Here is a 16,028-nt window from a genome sequence, read left to right on the forward strand (position 1 = left end):
AAATATACCTTTTGAAAATCAAATTGGATAGTGTTCACCTTCTGGTCACAGTGCTTATATTACAGGTTGCTGCTCGTGTGACAGATGCAGGAGGGTTAATGTGACAGAGACAAGCCAAAGGTCTCTGCACTTTCAGGGAATCATCAAACGAAGATAATACCCCTCCCCCTGAATAGATTAAAATGCAAATTGATATATAAAGTCTTTGTGTCTGCCCATTGAGATTAGAGCTACATGAGGGTCTCAAGAGAGACAAGGGGACATCTGGACCCTGCATCAAATTCTATACCAGCCATTAAAACCATAAACGCTCACCCCCCATCATATACATAATGGTGCTTGTTCTCCTAGGATGAGATTTGAGAAAGCTGTTTTGAATAGAATTCTATCAATTTCCTTTGTCCGTTAATGTATAGAGAGCTTCTCAGGTTCCAATAAATTATCATAATATATGACCATACACTGTATAACATAGGCACATACTAATATGTGACTATACAAAATACAGATAAACTTTGCCCTATCTTTCTATCTATCTATCTAAACAGGAAATAAACTGTAATAAATTCAATTTTGACTACCCATCTTTGTGTCAGATACACACACAAAGGTGTTATTCCCTCAACACAAACATGCAGGTGAATCCCCAGCTCATTTTTTTTCATGTGTCATTGAATAGTCAGTTGCCACAGCAGTCATTGTTGTATTGTGCTCTCAAGTCTAGTCTGAGCACATTCTTCACAGGCTGATCCAACACTAGTATGTTTCTGAAAATGGGTCAACTTTAAATAGCAATTGTTTATAGTGCAAACATGACTCGTATAAGAATTATTTAAAAAGATGCACAAAGATACTGTAACGTGTAAAATGATTAAATAAACTTTATTGAGGTAAATTAAGGGTTTAAAAATGAACATCAGAAATGTATATTTTGATCATGATCATCAGAATCTATACAAATAGTGTTTTTATTAAATCATTTATATTAATAACAGTAGCTACAAAACAACATTGATTTGGCAACACTGACATAACACGCGGTTCATGGTCAAATAATTTAATACACAAATCTATATTTAAACTCAACACGAGAGCCAGTTCACATAAATCAGCTGGATTAGACTCATACAACTTTAAACACATGAATTTGATAAACTTCTACAAGTCATTCCCTTTCCATCTCATGAGAGACAGCAAAAAACTGAAGAGAAGTCAAAAGTTTTACTTCCAGTTCAAATGATCCTGATGAAATGATGGTTTTGATATAATGACTAGTCTTAAAATTACATTTATTTTTAAAATGGCACATCTTCAATGTTATACAAAAGTAGTAGAAGAATAAATACAAAACATAATCACAGTTTCAATCAAAGATTCTGGTCAGTGTCTGGAAAAGGAAAGATTATTATTTAAATCAACAATGTAGGATTATTTCCATGAAAAACCTAATTAAGACTATCTTAAAAGTCAGTGAAGTCTGACCAACACAGCACCTTCTCCCAGTGTGCAAATGTCTAGCTGCTGACTTCTAGGGGGTCTTGCAAGATCCCCAAAAAGTTAGTCTGTCTTAGTAGTCTTCTGCTTCCAGGGGTAAATGAGTTCTCCTACAAACAGTTTCTTGGACAATGCGGCCCAGGAATCCTTAGGGTAACAGCTATAGGTGGGTGTCCGGTAACACTGCAGTACAGAGCTGAACTTTAATGGGTTGATCTGAAGATGGAGAGAAAAGAAAAATAATTGTTTGCTCATCCGGAACATGATTCATTCAAACCTCAGAGACAAGTAAAGCACATCCACACAAACACTTTGCACTGATTATGTATAAAACAACAAACTGCACAGTGAGCCAAACAGAGCTATTCAATAACCCATCCCACAAAATCAACATCAAACCCAAACCTTAACTGAAACCCAAGCATAAATAAACTACAGGATGACATTCTGTTTAACCAATAACCAACCTACCTCCATCATCAGGTGAAGAGGAGTTCCTGGCTCCTGACAAAGCACCTTGAATTTAACCCCCTCTGGAATCCAAAGAGATTCATAATTACTAATTATGTCACTTACTGTACTTTACTAATTGATCAGTTATATAGACACATAATTGGCAAGTACAAGGCCTAGAAGTACATTTATAATTTAATCTTTATCATCAATAAAAAAAAAACTGGTCAAAAGTTATGAAAGTTTTCTTTCTTCAATGTTATACAGTATGGCTCACCTGCCAGCCTGTACGGTCTGCAGATACGTAGGCCAATGGCAAACAGGGGGAAGGAGTTGATGAAGTCGACACTGAGGTGAATCACACCCTGAAACAACACCACTACCAGCCGGAGCTAGAAACAGACAGGGAAACAACTTACACATCATAACAACTCATGTCTAAGAGATTTTTAGATTTATGATTTATTACTTATATTAGAGACATTTTACATCTAAAGTTGAATTTCAACCTCACATTTCTCTGCTATTTGCTTTATGTATTATGCATTAGTAGAGTATCAAGCGCTACGGCACAGCCATGAACCAATACATTCAGTAGACTTGTATTAGAACAATCTACAAAACCAGTAAAAACCTGTTACGTGCACTACAGTTTAAAAGTGTGGGATCAGTAGGTTTTTTAAAAAGAAATTAATACTTTTATTCAGAAAGGAAGTATTAAATTGATCAAGTTGCAGGAAAAAGTGACTGTAAAGACTGTAAGTTAGTTACAGTTACAGTTGTTACAAAAATTATATTTCAATCAAATGCTGTTCTTTTGAACTAGTCACCAAAGAAATCATGAATTTTTTTTATCGGTTTCCACAGAGAAAAATTAAGTAGCAACTGTTTTCAACATTGCTAATAATAAGAATTGTTTCTTGAGCAGCATATCAACATATTAGTATGATTTCTGAAGGATCATGTGACACTGATGACTGGAGTAATGATCCTGATCAGAGGAATAAATTACATTTTAAAATATATAAAAATAATAAACAGTTATTTTGATCAAATAAATGCAGCCTTGGTGAGCATAAGAGACTTCTTTAAAAATAATAATAATGATAATTCCTACCGACCCCAGACTTTTGAACGGTAATGTACAGGCAAAAAACATGATCAAGAGCTTAAGACTTTACAAGTGTGAAATTAGCAGAGAACTGGATCAGATGCTCCAACGGGACTGGAATAAGGATGAAGTTGAAACTCATGTCAGAGTGACTCACCAGGGTAAAGACCAGGTAATACAGGGCAGTGGTGGGAAGCAGGAACAGCAGAATCGTAAAGAGCAAAGTGCCAATGAACAACTGCGAAGGAAAGACAGCAGAGTCAATCATGTTCTGTAAGGTTGTGTTGAATAGCTAGTACATGAATGAGGGATATAAAAAGTTTGCAAGAGGAGATGCACCTGGTCCAGGTCGTATGAGCACGAGTCAACCCGCTGCCTCAGTACATTCCATTTCTTTCCCCTGAAAAGTCGCCACAGGGAGGAAAGACCATAGATCTTCAGACAGTACAGCCTGACCAGAGAGAAAAGAAAGTACAATTCACAACAAAGAAACTGCAATTCTCAGAAAAGATTAGAAGCCCTCGAATGTTGTGTAATAGGTACATAAAATCCTCAAGACTGTAAATAAAGATGGCAAGTAACTGACCAGACAGATTTTGAAATATAACCTCAAAGAGACAGTACACCCAAAAATTGACCCGCAAAACCTGTATAACTTTCTTTCATGTGTGGAACATAAAAAGTCACTTTTATTCCAACAATGGTGACCTCAGCGGTCCCTTTAAGTGGCCCAATGTAATTATAAAGGTTGAAAGATTGAGACTGCCCTCTACTGGAAAACGCTGGAAGTGCATGAACATGACAGTTAGTTAGAAAACTACATGCAGAAATACAGAATTGAACCTCACCTTGCCCCATACACATAAAAACAGTAGATGTGAAAAGTCAGGAGGGCCACAATGTCGGACAGTATGGAAAGAGCAAAGGTCAATCCCAAGCAGGCTGAGAGTCCAACATACCACAGGATCCCCTCAATGAAAGGAGACATCAGGTGGATGTAACCTGCCGACAAAATCACAAGACATACATGAGCAGCTTCTGTAATAAGTTTAAAACAACATGAGAGCGCCTCAACTGAGGATGTACTTACTGATCCACAGATGGATGTGATAGAGGAAGAATCTCCCCAGCACCTGGTCGAGAGCTCTGTTCATCTTCAGTCCAGCAGGAGCTCCCATCAGCCATTCTAACAGCTCCTGGAGCTCTTTAGCCACACGCTGCGAGATTAGTTTTTTAAAAGAAATGAATACTTTTATTCAGCAAGGATGTGTTAAATTGATCAAAAGTGATAGTAAAAGCATTTATAATGTTACAAAAGATTTCTATTTCAAATAAATGCTGTTTTTTCTGAACCTTTTCTATTCGTCAGAGAATCCACAAAAATATTAGGCAGCAGCACAACTGTTTTCAATAATGATGAAAGTTTCTTGTGCAGTAAATCAGCAAATTAGAATGATTTCTGAAGGATCATGTGACACTGAAGACTGGAGCAATGATGCGGAAAATTCAGCTTTGCATCACAGGAATAAATTACATTTTAAAATATAGTGAAATAGAAAACAGTTATTTTAAATTTTAGTAATATTTCAGAATATTATTGCTTTTACTCTATTTTCATTAAATTGTACTCAATTTTTTAATTAGATCCTCAAAAGTAATGTTATACAGTATGTGTCATCATACTTACATCTGCCACAGGTACCAGAGTATCGGCTAATTTGCTGATACGATTCTCCCTATAAAGCCACGAGACAAGCAGCAAACCAAGGGCTATGTCCACAAGAAAGGACACAAAAATGTTTGCTTTTCTGCAGAAGAGTGAAAAAAGAAGGGTATGAGATTATGTTATAACAATAATATAATATAACAATAATGCCATAACATGATACATCGTACAAAAGCCACATGCGTTTTAAAAATGTCATCAATTACTCACGCTCATGTCTTTCCAAACACCTAAGACTTTTGTTCATCTTCGAAACCCAAATTAAGATATCTTTTATAAAACCCGAGTGATTTCTGTCCCTCCATTGAAGCTCCATTGAACCATGGAAGCTCAAACGTGCTGCGTAACACGAGAATGAACATCATTGGTTCTCGCACGTCAAGCGAACATGCTTGAGCTTCCATTTACCACAATTGATGTGTGAGTTGATGAATGCTAATATGTGAATAAAAGCCTAAATTCAATATGTTCAAAACAAAATATTCAAAACAATTATGTCTCTTCAGAAAATTTGGACTGCTGTCCAATTCACGTGGATTAGTTTTACGATCGTATGAACTTTTTGAAGAATCAAAGTGGTAGTTAAGTAGCTGGCAACGGAGAGACAGAAATTACTCAGATTTCATCAAAAAGATCTTCATTTGTGTTTCAAGATGAACGAAAGTCTTACAGGTTTGGAACGACATGAGGGTGAGTTAGTACATGAATGAAATGTTCATTTTTGGGTTTTAAAGGTGCCCTAGAATGTTTTTTTTTTATTATTTTATAATGTTTCCTGGGTTACCCTTATAATGTTAGTATGTTTTTTAGATAAAAAATAATCATAATTTAGAAATAAATGGCATTTTTCCTAGCCTGCTTTTAGCCTCTGATTTGAACGCTCTGTTTGAAGGGGCGTGTCTGCTGTGGGATTCAGTGTAACCGCGGCCACTGCTGTGATTGGCTGACATGCTTGCATATGAAATAGCAACGCATTACATGTGAAACTCTCTCCCGAATACTTTTACTACTGCTATTATACGTTTTTACTATAACAGCTATCGAGATTAACGAATCGTGAGATGTTTTTAAAGTATTTAGATCTATTCCCATCACATAAAATGTTGCCGTGATGAGCATTGAGCAGATGACTGTGTGTTGATCGCAAGAATGAAGATCTAATCATTGCAAAGCAGTTTCTGCACTCTCTCTGCTTTCCCCAATGCAAACACGATGATGTAAATACAGTAAGAGCTTCGTTGTGCAGTAACGTGCGTCATTGATTTCATAACGAGTTTGGCAAGTGTCCAGATAAACTCGCGCTGTGTGGAAAGATTGTTCTTTAATCGCTTTCTGTATATAATTTGTTCACAAATTAAATACGATTATTTTCATCCTACTAAAAGAAACGATGTGAAGCTGATATTTTAGTCACTGGCTTGACTTACTGATGCATAAACAGTATTGAACGATTTTGAGAGAAAGATTACCTGTCTGAACTTGAACAATTACTCATCAGAAAGTGTTGCTTGGTAGCTCGATCCGAGGCCAGCTCTGTATTGGCCCAAGTTGAGGAAACACTCGGTGAAATGTTTGGAAATTTCCAGAGAAAATAAAATTAACCCATTGTTTCTTCAAAGGCCCAGATGAAGGAACTAAAAAATACTTTTCTGTTCATGTGTACATCCACACTGAGCAACTGCCATGCTTCGGCTGCGCAGTTCCACCTGGCATTGAGGGCTGGCATTATGCAAATATTTGGAAGCGTACATATTAATGATCCCGACTATTGCGTCACAGTCGGTATTGTGTGGAGAACCGACCGTTTTTCAGGGGTGTTTTTCATAAACGTGAATTAAATGAGAACGCGAAAACAGTCCAGTTTGAGATTCACTCTATGTCATGTCCATGCACTGAACTCTTGTTATTTGACTATACCAAGGTAAATTCAATTTTGAATTATAGGTCACCTTTAAAAGATTTTTCTTTTTCGCTATCAATTATGCTCTTATATGTCACTGACCCAAGTACTATACCTCATAAAATCAATGTGTGTAGCAGCTTTTTTGGGGGAGAAAACAGTCTTGAAATGAACTGCCCTGTACCCTGACTGAACACAGCTGGACAGCTTGCTCGAGATGAACAGCACCGGCCGACTATGTAAAATCCTGTAAAATACCAAAAGTTTTTCATTTCAATTTTCTCCAGCACTCTTCAGTATTGACAACAGGTTCAAGCTGGAACACATTAACTCACCTGAAGCTGCAAAACCAGTGCCACAGAGACAGCAACCAAGTTAGGAAGATGCAGACCGGAACAGATGCTTGTTTTAGAAGCTCTGCAATAATACTAGCCTCTCTGCCTTCAGACTGCCAGTGGGTGAGTTTGAGAGGCCCGTCATCATATTTGTCCAGGAAAAAGAGAGGCTGACTTTGAGCCACTGTCTGGAAGACCAAGCGCAGCTCTGAAGGCTCAATGTCAGGCTTCTGGCTGACCTCCTGTACCGGGTGAAGCTGGGACAGCATAACCTTCCTCTGGTCGTAATGAACGAAGATGATCTTATCTTCCTCGCTGCTGACATCATCATTCTTCTCCTCCCGGTCCTGTAGAAGTTTCCCATCGTTCTGGACCACCTGGCAGGTAAAGCCTGTTTTGCCAATTTCACGGCTCAACTGCAGCCAATATTTCTGTGGAAAGATAGTACTCAGGTCTTTTAGAAAGCTGTCCATTCCTTCTTTACCTTCTTTGGGCATACTCCAGGAACCCAGGACGGTGAGATTCACTTGAGACTGGCTCTGCATCTGACTCAAGTACTTCTTCACCTGACCCGGTATGAACGGGTAGTGAACGACGGCCAGAACCACAGCAGAATTGTGACCTGGGATCCAGTGCCCAACCAGCAGGCCACTGTCAGCAGTATTGCAGCACTGGGGAAAGAAGATCTTCAGCACCATGGTTGTGTGCTATAAAGTCCAGCAACAGCGAAAGATACAGTCCTGTTTGGGCAAAAGGCACAATTAAAAGGCTGGAAGCAAGCATATAATAAGTACAATTGATAATATGCATATATAGCACTTATAAGGCCTAGTTTTGAGTTATCAAGTCAAAAATGAACGTGTAGTTCGCTTAACAGCATCCACAGATCGAGCGAGGACAGTTTTGTACTCGTGCCCTTCAAATGCATTGAACACTCGGGTCGTTTCTATGGAAACCACACGCTCCGGGCAAAAATTATATCGATTTAATTTGCAATGTTACCATGACCAAATGCAGGGACATATTGCTGTAATTAGTAGTAAAGTAGTCAAAAATTACCTTGTGGATTTTGAAGGGCGAGGACTTCTGAGAAGTTGCTTCTATCTTATTACCGACACCGACCAAGTTAACTCTACTATATGTGCGTTAAACAACACTGGCATGCTCTCAAAAAAATAAAACATAAAAATGGTCACGCAAAATCATAGGAAAATAGCACCAGAGAGATAACAGTCCAGTCCAGACTCTCGTTTAACTGAAAACCATTCCATATGAGTAAACCGATCATACCGTTCGTAACTTCGTATTGTTGATAGTCCGTCATTAAAATCCCGCCGAGTGAACTCAAGGGATATTTTCAGTTCCGACACAAATGGCTCAAGTAACGTTTGACTTTATTTTACAATTACAGGTTTCCAACGTACCTCTGTATGCTATCTCGTGTTCTCCGCAATATATTAATAAATTATTTAGAATTTAATTTAATAAAAATGTAATCAAATGTAAATGTAGCCTATGCATTTCCAGCTCAGCTGTTATCAGAGTGAGAAAACTGTTATTAAGATTTAGCTGTGAAGGACATTATACTCGTTAATAACAATCGTAGCATTTTAGTGTGAACCTTTTCTCCAAACCTATTGATTACCATTGTAATTTTTTGTTCACAGCACAATATTTCCTTTGCATAGTATCGTCTTTGTTAAATATATGCCTATAAACAGACTTATAGCCAGCCAGCCACATTTAAATCCAGACTGAAAACACATCTGTTTAGCTGTACATTTAGGCCTACTAAATGAGTCCTACTGATTAACGTTACACTGTATCTTTATTTTTTTATGCATATGTTAAGATTATTTTAAGCACTTTGAATTGCCATTATGAACATGAGTTAAATAAATAAACATGTCTTGCCTTTAAAACCCTAAGCGTCTACTTACATGAACTGTCGACCGGTGAATGTATTTGAATGGGAATCGTAACCTAAAGGAAACGTTATTATCTTAACATTCAAGACAATATAGGGGCCACTAAAGAACCAGCTTTACTTTCCTGATAACAGCTTCACACATGATAAGACTTGAATTTTAGGAGTGAGCCGAAGCAAAAATGAACAAAAGCTATGGATAAAAATAAAGTGTTTTTTGAAAGAATTTTTTTTGTTTGTTTGTTTAAGGACAGTTTGTCAAACAAAAACAAAACATTTAATTGTATATATATAGGCTACCATTTGCACCAATGTTTAATGCTCCTTGACCAATGAGAAAGCAACTTTTGCTGTGCTTGGCCCGAGTCCGGCATATCTACATCAGTCACTAGACATATTTGCAACATTATTTCACTTTGCTAAATTAACTGAAATTATGTGTAACTGATTGTGATACAATTGATGTGTAAATTATATGTGTAAATGAAGGTAAACAGAGTGTTGTTCCCAGAAGATGGCGCTAGAGTTAAATAAATGTTTCCCAGAATATCAAAGAATGATTGCATGAATGCGTTAAATATGGTGTTTTGAGTAGCTATTCAGGATGTTGAACTGGATTTTAAATGGGAATAATAGGAAGAGTGCAATTAAAGGAAATTCAACACAGACACAAAAGTTTTGAGACAAAACTAGGCTAATAATTAGGCCTACATCATTAATCATTATTAATTATACAGTCAGATACTTGTAATAGGCCTATGTCTCAACCGAAGAAGTTCTTAATAAATTAAGTTCAGTAGCCTACTGTCAAAAAAAACAAAAAAACATGAGCCAGTAAATCAGCTTATTAAAGGGACAGTCCGAAAGTCATAATGCACCCTCATGTTGTTCTAAACCGGTATGCATTTCTTTCTTCTATAGACATAAAATAAGATAGACTACTGAAAAATGTTGGTAACCAAACATTTTCGGTTGCCATTGACTTCTACAGGGCACAGGTGTAGGCTAGGCCTACTACTGTTACATAATCAGGAGCCACAACGTTTGGACAGGTGTCATATACGCAACCTGTCTGGCTCCTGATTATGTAACATTATAGCATACCTGTGCCCCATTTACACGCATCTTTGTTAGTGAACAGCACTTACAGTAAAGATAACTTTTTCTTGTAAGGATCTGTGTGGCATGCATGGCGCCAGTCACGTGATAAGAATTTTATAAAGGGATTTTCGCATTTTATCGCAAGGAATTTTTCATGAATTCTCCATGCCTCCAGGCCTTGGATCCACATTACATGGAACAAGTTTATTATTAATATTATTATTATTTTGACAGATTATTAGCTTTTAAACAAGCACTGAAGTGTTTTAAATAGCTGACCTTTTTGTTTAACGAGCTTATGTTGCTACTCCTATTTCTAAAAGTCGCATTGTAAATTAGGTCCAACGTTTTTCGTCAGAGGAAAATTAAACATCAAATGTAGTCTTAATGCAATTGTGCAAAAGGATTGTTGCAGAGGATATTATTGAAATGAGCTCATGATAACAAATGGTTTCATACAAAAACATAAGGGAAGAAGAAGCGTTTCTAAACATTGGCTACTATTCAAGGAAACCACACGAGTCAGCTACATTGTATGGCGGTTTTGATCACGTGACTTAAGAAAAGTTCCAAATGAAAGTGACCAGTTTATTTTCTTTGTCTGATGTCTGAATTACGAGAGCACTGCTTTTACTTTTCGAGACAGTAGTAGGCCCATGACAGATACAATTCTTGAGTAGCCTACGAGATAAAGATGTGAAAGTGAGGTTCAGATCATCTTTACAACTTCGTTACATATGTTTTAGAGATGAATGATGATATAGTACTACTGGCCTATCTATTTAAAGCTATTCTTTGTTTTCCATAAATAGCACAAGGCGACTGATTTGTTTAGGAGAAACAGCGCCATCTACAGGACATTTTGTGGGAAAGCTGCAGGCTTTCACTTTCATTTTCCCGTAAAGCACTGGAATATGCATCAAGAAGAAACAGACAAATATTTGAATAGCAAACACGGCTTTTCAACCATAAAGGAACTAGGTAAGTATCATTTTCATGTAGGCCTATGCAATTATGTAAACGGATTGTAGCCTATGCTGCAAGCATTTGGCAGATTTCTCCTGTAGCTATAGTGAATTTGATCTGTAATAGAAGTGATTTAGTCGGATATTATTTATCTGCAATACAATAAGCGTATGGCTTTGTGATTGAAACGGATATGCGCAAATTAAATATGCAATTGATTTCTGGTGGACTGCATCCCCATACAGTTTGGACTTGGGGCTATGCATTTGTGCATTGTGAATAAAAATATAGGCCTATCACCTACTACTGTAAATATCTGAAGAGAAATCTGGAGATGGCATAAACTTGGACAGATGATGATGATGCCATTTTACCAAAATGTAATTTAATACAAACACGTTGAAGCAGTTCCTCCATCTGATAAAGAGATTTGTTTCAGGGAAAAGCTCTGATAATTCACATGCTGTTTTTTTTCCCCTTTTCTTTTCTTTTCTTTTTCTTTTTGTTTCCTCTTCATTGGATCTAAGTGCAAGTTCGTTACTATCCGCTAGTGGTCCTCCTACTGTAAATGTGTGTCTTTCTGAGAAATACAAGTGAAACGAAAGTACAACCAGTAATTCTATTCCAAAGCAAACAAGTCATTGTAAAGAAAATAGCATGACTGGAATTTCAGTTTCACAATGATATCATTCAAACGAATCACAGTCGGGACAGTTCGTATGTTTAGTTCGTGTTTTGATGTAAGCTGATGTCATTTCTTCTTGTTAAATGGGCCCTCAAGTCACACGTAAGTCTCTTTTACTCGGCCATAACGACTGAAAGCACATGCAGACAATTGATGAATGGTAACACTTTACAATAAGGTTTCATAGGTATCATGAACTAATAATGAACTGCACTTCTAAAGCATTTATTAACCTTTGTTACTGTTCATTTCAACAATACATGATCAAAAGTTGTAGGCTATTTGTTCACATTAGTTAATGCACTGTCAAGTAACATGAACAAACAATGAACAGCTTTTTATTTAACGTTAACAGTAACAAATGTGTTGCTCATCGTTAGTTCATGTTAGTTAATACATAAACTAATAATAACAAATAAAACCTTATTGTAAAGTTACCGGATGAATCTGATGTGCATTTTTTTTATTTAATTTAATTATGTGCAAAACTATTAAACCTAATCTGGAGGCAGATGCAATGATGTTGTGCAGTGTTTACCATATCGGGGTGTCTATATAAGCATGTCATGCAACATCTCTATTTGTAAGAAATGAAACTTATGGAAAAAATGTTTGCCTGGTCCGCAGCTGTGGATTTACAGGCTGAAAGTGAGTTTCATTTATGGCTTATGCTTACAGAACCCACTGTGGATCTCAACTGACACAGTGTCACATTAATGCAGACATGCATAATCCACATAATACCTTAATTTTGGTGCTATGCACAGTATGACAATAAGCATGTTCAAACCCTAGATGCATGAACTGATAGGCCTATATGATAAAAAAAAATATTGCTTTAAAAAAAAAAAGCATATTATTTTTAAGGCTGTTGTTTTTTTATGTTAGTTGCACACCTGTTCATTGCAATAGTAAAATGTCTGCCATTTTTTAATTTGTTATCATAAAGAAAAAAAACACTAATATATGCAATTATATTTTTTTTATTGAGAAAGGATTGATAATATAGTTAAGTGACCCAGTCAGGGTGAATCAGGCTGTATAATAGACCTCAGCCTAGAAACACACATGACAAGGATATTCATGTGACCCCTCACTTGAAGGTTGGTCATAAGTATTTCATTCAGATAAGATGTCATTTTCTTGTCCTTTGAAAGTTTGGTAGCCTATAAATGGGACTTTTTTTGGAAATGCATAAAGGTTTAAAGGAGAAGTGAAAGAATACTATCGTATCACTTAGGTAGGAGGGGCTAAATCCTGAATTGATTTCACAGAAAAAACCTGAAAGTGAAGAATGGATTCCGGGAAATGGGCGGAGCTGCTCGCGCTATATACAGTTTCAAAGCGCATGTCACTTCATTCTGACATTACAAAGAGTTTCTGTCGTGCGCTGTGAGGACATCTCTATCGAGATATAACGGTGGAATAAATCAATCAATGGGAGTTAAAACAAAACTAACTTTGGAAGCGGCGACGAGAGTTTGTCAAAGGCAAAGTTGTATTGACTACTCCTGGAGTTCATATTTGATAAAACGGTAAGATTTACGCTGAACTAACTTTACTGTTTAGAACGTTTTAACGGCCTGTTTTTAATTTAAATCCCGCGATTATAAAGGAAAATAACTGCTTGTTGTACGTCATAATGTAACGCTTATAATAAGACCAATGAAGTAAACTTTATATAAATAAGTGCCTTGTATAATGTAGCAATGGTAACATAAAACACTTAAAATAAACGTATATTAAATATAGAAATAATCAAATAAACTTACCTAACATAACTGTTAAATGCCTTGATAATGAAGTGAAAAGGATGTGTAATTTAACAGATAAATCCAGCTGTACATGATTGAATCCCAAGTATGTCACAATCTATGTTGCCATGAAACACTCAGTCCATTGTAGCCTGTGTGATGATCAGTACAACATGTGATTGGGTTTGGATGGGGCCGCTGATTAACTGTGTTCTTCACTTGCTCTTCAACAGACAGATGAGTCTCATCTAGATGACCTTCCTGTGGTACGGTATGGAAGACCACACCGGCTGGTCTTTCCTGTAGGATGGTGGCACACAGTACAGTGGAAGGGAATCAAGGCACAGAAGAACCCCAAGCGAGCACAGAAGCCTCCCCAGAGGTCTCCCAATCCCAAAAGTCCAGACCCGGCCAGCTGGCAGCTGTTATCCAGACACATTTCAGGCCCTTCAACTTTGCGAGAGACTTCAAGACCATCGCAAAGACCACCTCAAAGCTAGAGGAGAGTGGCTTCTACTGGGGTCCCATGACTGTGGAGGAGGCACATCTGAAGCTGAAGAAGGAGCCAGTGGGAACTTTCCTGATCCGGGACAGTCGTCAGAGCGACGTGTTCTTTACACTGAGTTACAAAGGACAAAACGGTCCTGTGAGCGTCCGGATTAACTTCAAGAATTCCAAATTCAGTCTGACCGGCAGCAAGGAATCTTTTGACTGTCTTTTCAAGCTGCTGGAACACTACATCAGTTCCCCAAAGAAGGGTCTCATCAGGCCCTACAGGAAAGAACCAGTGCAGTCCCTGCAGCAGCTGTGCCGCAGACGGATTATTGAAACATGCGACGGAAAAGACATCGACCGCATTCCTGTGCACCCAATCCTCAAAGACTTCCTCCATGCCTTCCCCCATCCGCTATGAAGACGAGACTCGTTGCATTAAAGCGCTGCTGGAATATTCTGGAGATACTTGATGGACTCCTCCTCGTGGTCCTGCTCTGTTTTAGGATGCAGGAATCACACTGTAGCACATTTTGGAATATCAGTCTTGAACACTGCACAATGAAAGTTTACATTGTCTGTGAATGTTTACACTATACAGGAATATTGTTTTCCTTTTATTGCGTTTCTGCTATGCAGAAAGAAATATTTCAAAATAATTTTTATAAAAAGAATAAATATATTTGTAAACAATTTAAAACATCTCAATGTTTACTTTATTTGTTGGGGGATTCATACACTCTGAGGCCTGAATGGAAATGCTTGAATACAGGTATATATATACACATTACAAAAAAATGATCAACATTCACAAAAAAGCATATAGACATCAAACTAAACTGTTTGAAACTATTACATTTCAATGGAAGGCTTAGTGAAAACGGTTTAATGAGAAGACATAAATTAAAATAAGTAAAAAAAAAAAACATTAATACAAATATTATTTATACATTTACTTTTTTAGTATTAAACTACGTAGGCGAGAACTTTTAAGTTTCCCTTTTAACTTCGAGCCTCACCCTTGCCTAACAAGATTCAAATCTTGGCTTAATCCATGAAACCCGCCTTTTTCTTTGGCATGCCATGTTTAAGCTATGGTATATTTTACTAGATTACAGGCTTTGTGTACCTGGATTCCTGAAATGACATGAAGACGAGGACTTATAGGAAGTTTAGGCCAGACATTCTGTGCTGAACCAGGCTGATTAATCTAGGTAGTAGCGTGGTTGAGAGGCGGAGCTGTGGTGACCGTAAACTGCTTATGGCTCAGACAGACATTTACAAGAAATGAAGTCGGTTGTGAGGACTGATGGAGTGTGATGGGGAGGAGCCTGTGATCTCCAGAGACGCTAATACACGGTACTATCAATACAACTTTGCGACATCCGACAGGCTTACACAGAAAAATGACTAAGAACAAAACAATACTCGGCATCAGGGGTTCACGTAAACTTTAGAGATCACTGCTTGGAATTCCACTCGAGGCTGAAGGAAGTGATCTGTACTGCACAGTCATCAGATAAGACATGGCAAGAGGTTGTAACACTCGTATTGTGTTTTATTTTGTGTCAGACCTCTTTCTAAGTGATCTTGCTTAGTAGAACAATGGAAGTGAGCTGCTTTCGGACTAAACGTAGTTGTGAGTCAAATCAATCATTAGCAAAGACAGCGGATAAAAAGGTCATAAGTACAATGGAAGCAGATTTATTACAAGGAAGCTTATCTTTGAGGAGAAAACTTTTCTGATTCTAATGAAATCATGATATCATATTGTGGAAGTGAGGGGGAAATCATTCGATGTGCCCGATTGGCTACTTTATCGAGGGATTTCCCTTCTTCAATCTCGACACACAGATTACCAATTAACTTTGTGCATTTATTTCACAGGCGAATGACACAAATAGGAATCTACCTACTTATAAAGAAAACCAGACTCAGAAGCTTTGTTTAATAAGGTTTAGGTTTGCCGGGGTTGACTTTGGTGATGCCGAATATCAGTCTGTCTTTCTGCGATCATCTGTAGTGATTAATACACATGAAAGAGCATAGTCACTTCCAGGAAAAGAGACAGTTGTGTTTCCTTG

The 16,028-nt window shown here is 37.4% G+C and overlaps 2 protein-coding genes across 5 annotated transcripts; one reads left to right on the forward strand and one right to left on the reverse strand.

Moving 5' to 3' along the window:
- Positions 1 to 863: 863 nt before the first annotated feature.
- pigq (phosphatidylinositol glycan anchor biosynthesis, class Q) lies at positions 864 to 9,026 on the reverse strand. Of its 3 annotated transcripts, none has more exons than XM_056258167.1 (11): positions 8,960 to 9,026; positions 7,020 to 7,759; positions 6,800 to 6,931; positions 4,746 to 4,866; positions 4,149 to 4,275; positions 3,907 to 4,060; positions 3,398 to 3,509; positions 3,216 to 3,296; positions 2,225 to 2,339; positions 1,966 to 2,027; positions 864 to 1,710 (listed from the first exon to the last, which is right to left on the reverse strand). In XM_056258167.1, the coding sequence occupies exons 2-11, from the start codon at positions 7,715 to 7,717 to the stop codon at positions 1,558 to 1,560; spliced, it is 1,755 nt and encodes a 584-aa protein (XP_056114142.1). In that variant the 5' UTR covers positions 7,718 to 7,759; positions 8,960 to 9,026; the 3' UTR covers positions 864 to 1,557. The 3 variants fall into 3 exon arrangements, with proteins under 3 accessions (XP_056114142.1, XP_056114140.1, XP_056114141.1); XM_056258165.1 differs by lacking the exon at positions 8,960 to 9,026 and adding an exon at positions 8,079 to 8,376; XM_056258166.1 differs by lacking the exon at positions 8,960 to 9,026 and adding an exon at positions 8,310 to 8,330.
- A 1,916-nt stretch (positions 9,027 to 10,942) lies between these two features.
- On the forward strand, positions 10,943 to 14,644 carry socs1a (suppressor of cytokine signaling 1a). Of its 2 annotated transcripts, none has more exons than XM_056258169.1 (2): positions 10,943 to 11,028; positions 13,686 to 14,644. In XM_056258169.1, the coding sequence occupies exon 2, from the start codon at positions 13,760 to 13,762 to the stop codon at positions 14,363 to 14,365; it is 606 nt and encodes a 201-aa protein (XP_056114144.1). In that variant the 5' UTR covers positions 10,943 to 11,028; positions 13,686 to 13,759; the 3' UTR covers positions 14,366 to 14,644. The 2 variants fall into 2 exon arrangements, with proteins under 2 accessions (XP_056114144.1, XP_056114143.1); XM_056258168.1 differs by lacking the exon at positions 10,943 to 11,028 and adding an exon at positions 13,041 to 13,233.
- Positions 14,645 to 16,028: the final 1,384 nt, after the last annotated feature.

Source organism: Rhinichthys klamathensis, unplaced genomic scaffold, assembly GCF_029890125.1.
Source record: "Rhinichthys klamathensis goyatoka isolate OS25496 unplaced genomic scaffold, OSU_Roscu_1.1 h1tg000149l_1, whole genome shotgun sequence".
Classification (NCBI taxonomy): Eukaryota; Metazoa; Chordata; class Actinopteri; order Cypriniformes; family Leuciscidae; genus Rhinichthys; species Rhinichthys klamathensis.

Excerpts from the sequence above, each read along its gene's own strand:
- socs1a (XM_056258169.1), top strand. The coding sequence starts at position 13,760 with ATGGTGGCACACAGTACAGTGGAAGGGAATCAAGGCACAGAAGAACCC.
- pigq (XM_056258167.1), bottom strand. The coding sequence starts at position 7,717 with ATGGTGCTGAAGATCTTCTTTCCCCAGTGCTGCAATACTGCTGACAGT. Across the intron at positions 6,932-7,019 it reads CACTGGTTTTGCAGCTTCAG|GATTTTACATAGTCGGCCGG; the intron begins GTGAGTTAATGT and ends GGTATTTTACAG. Across the intron at positions 2,340-3,215 it reads ATTACCTGGTCTTTACCCTG|CTCCGGCTGGTAGTGGTGTT; the intron begins GTGAGTCACTCT and ends GTCTGTTTCTAG.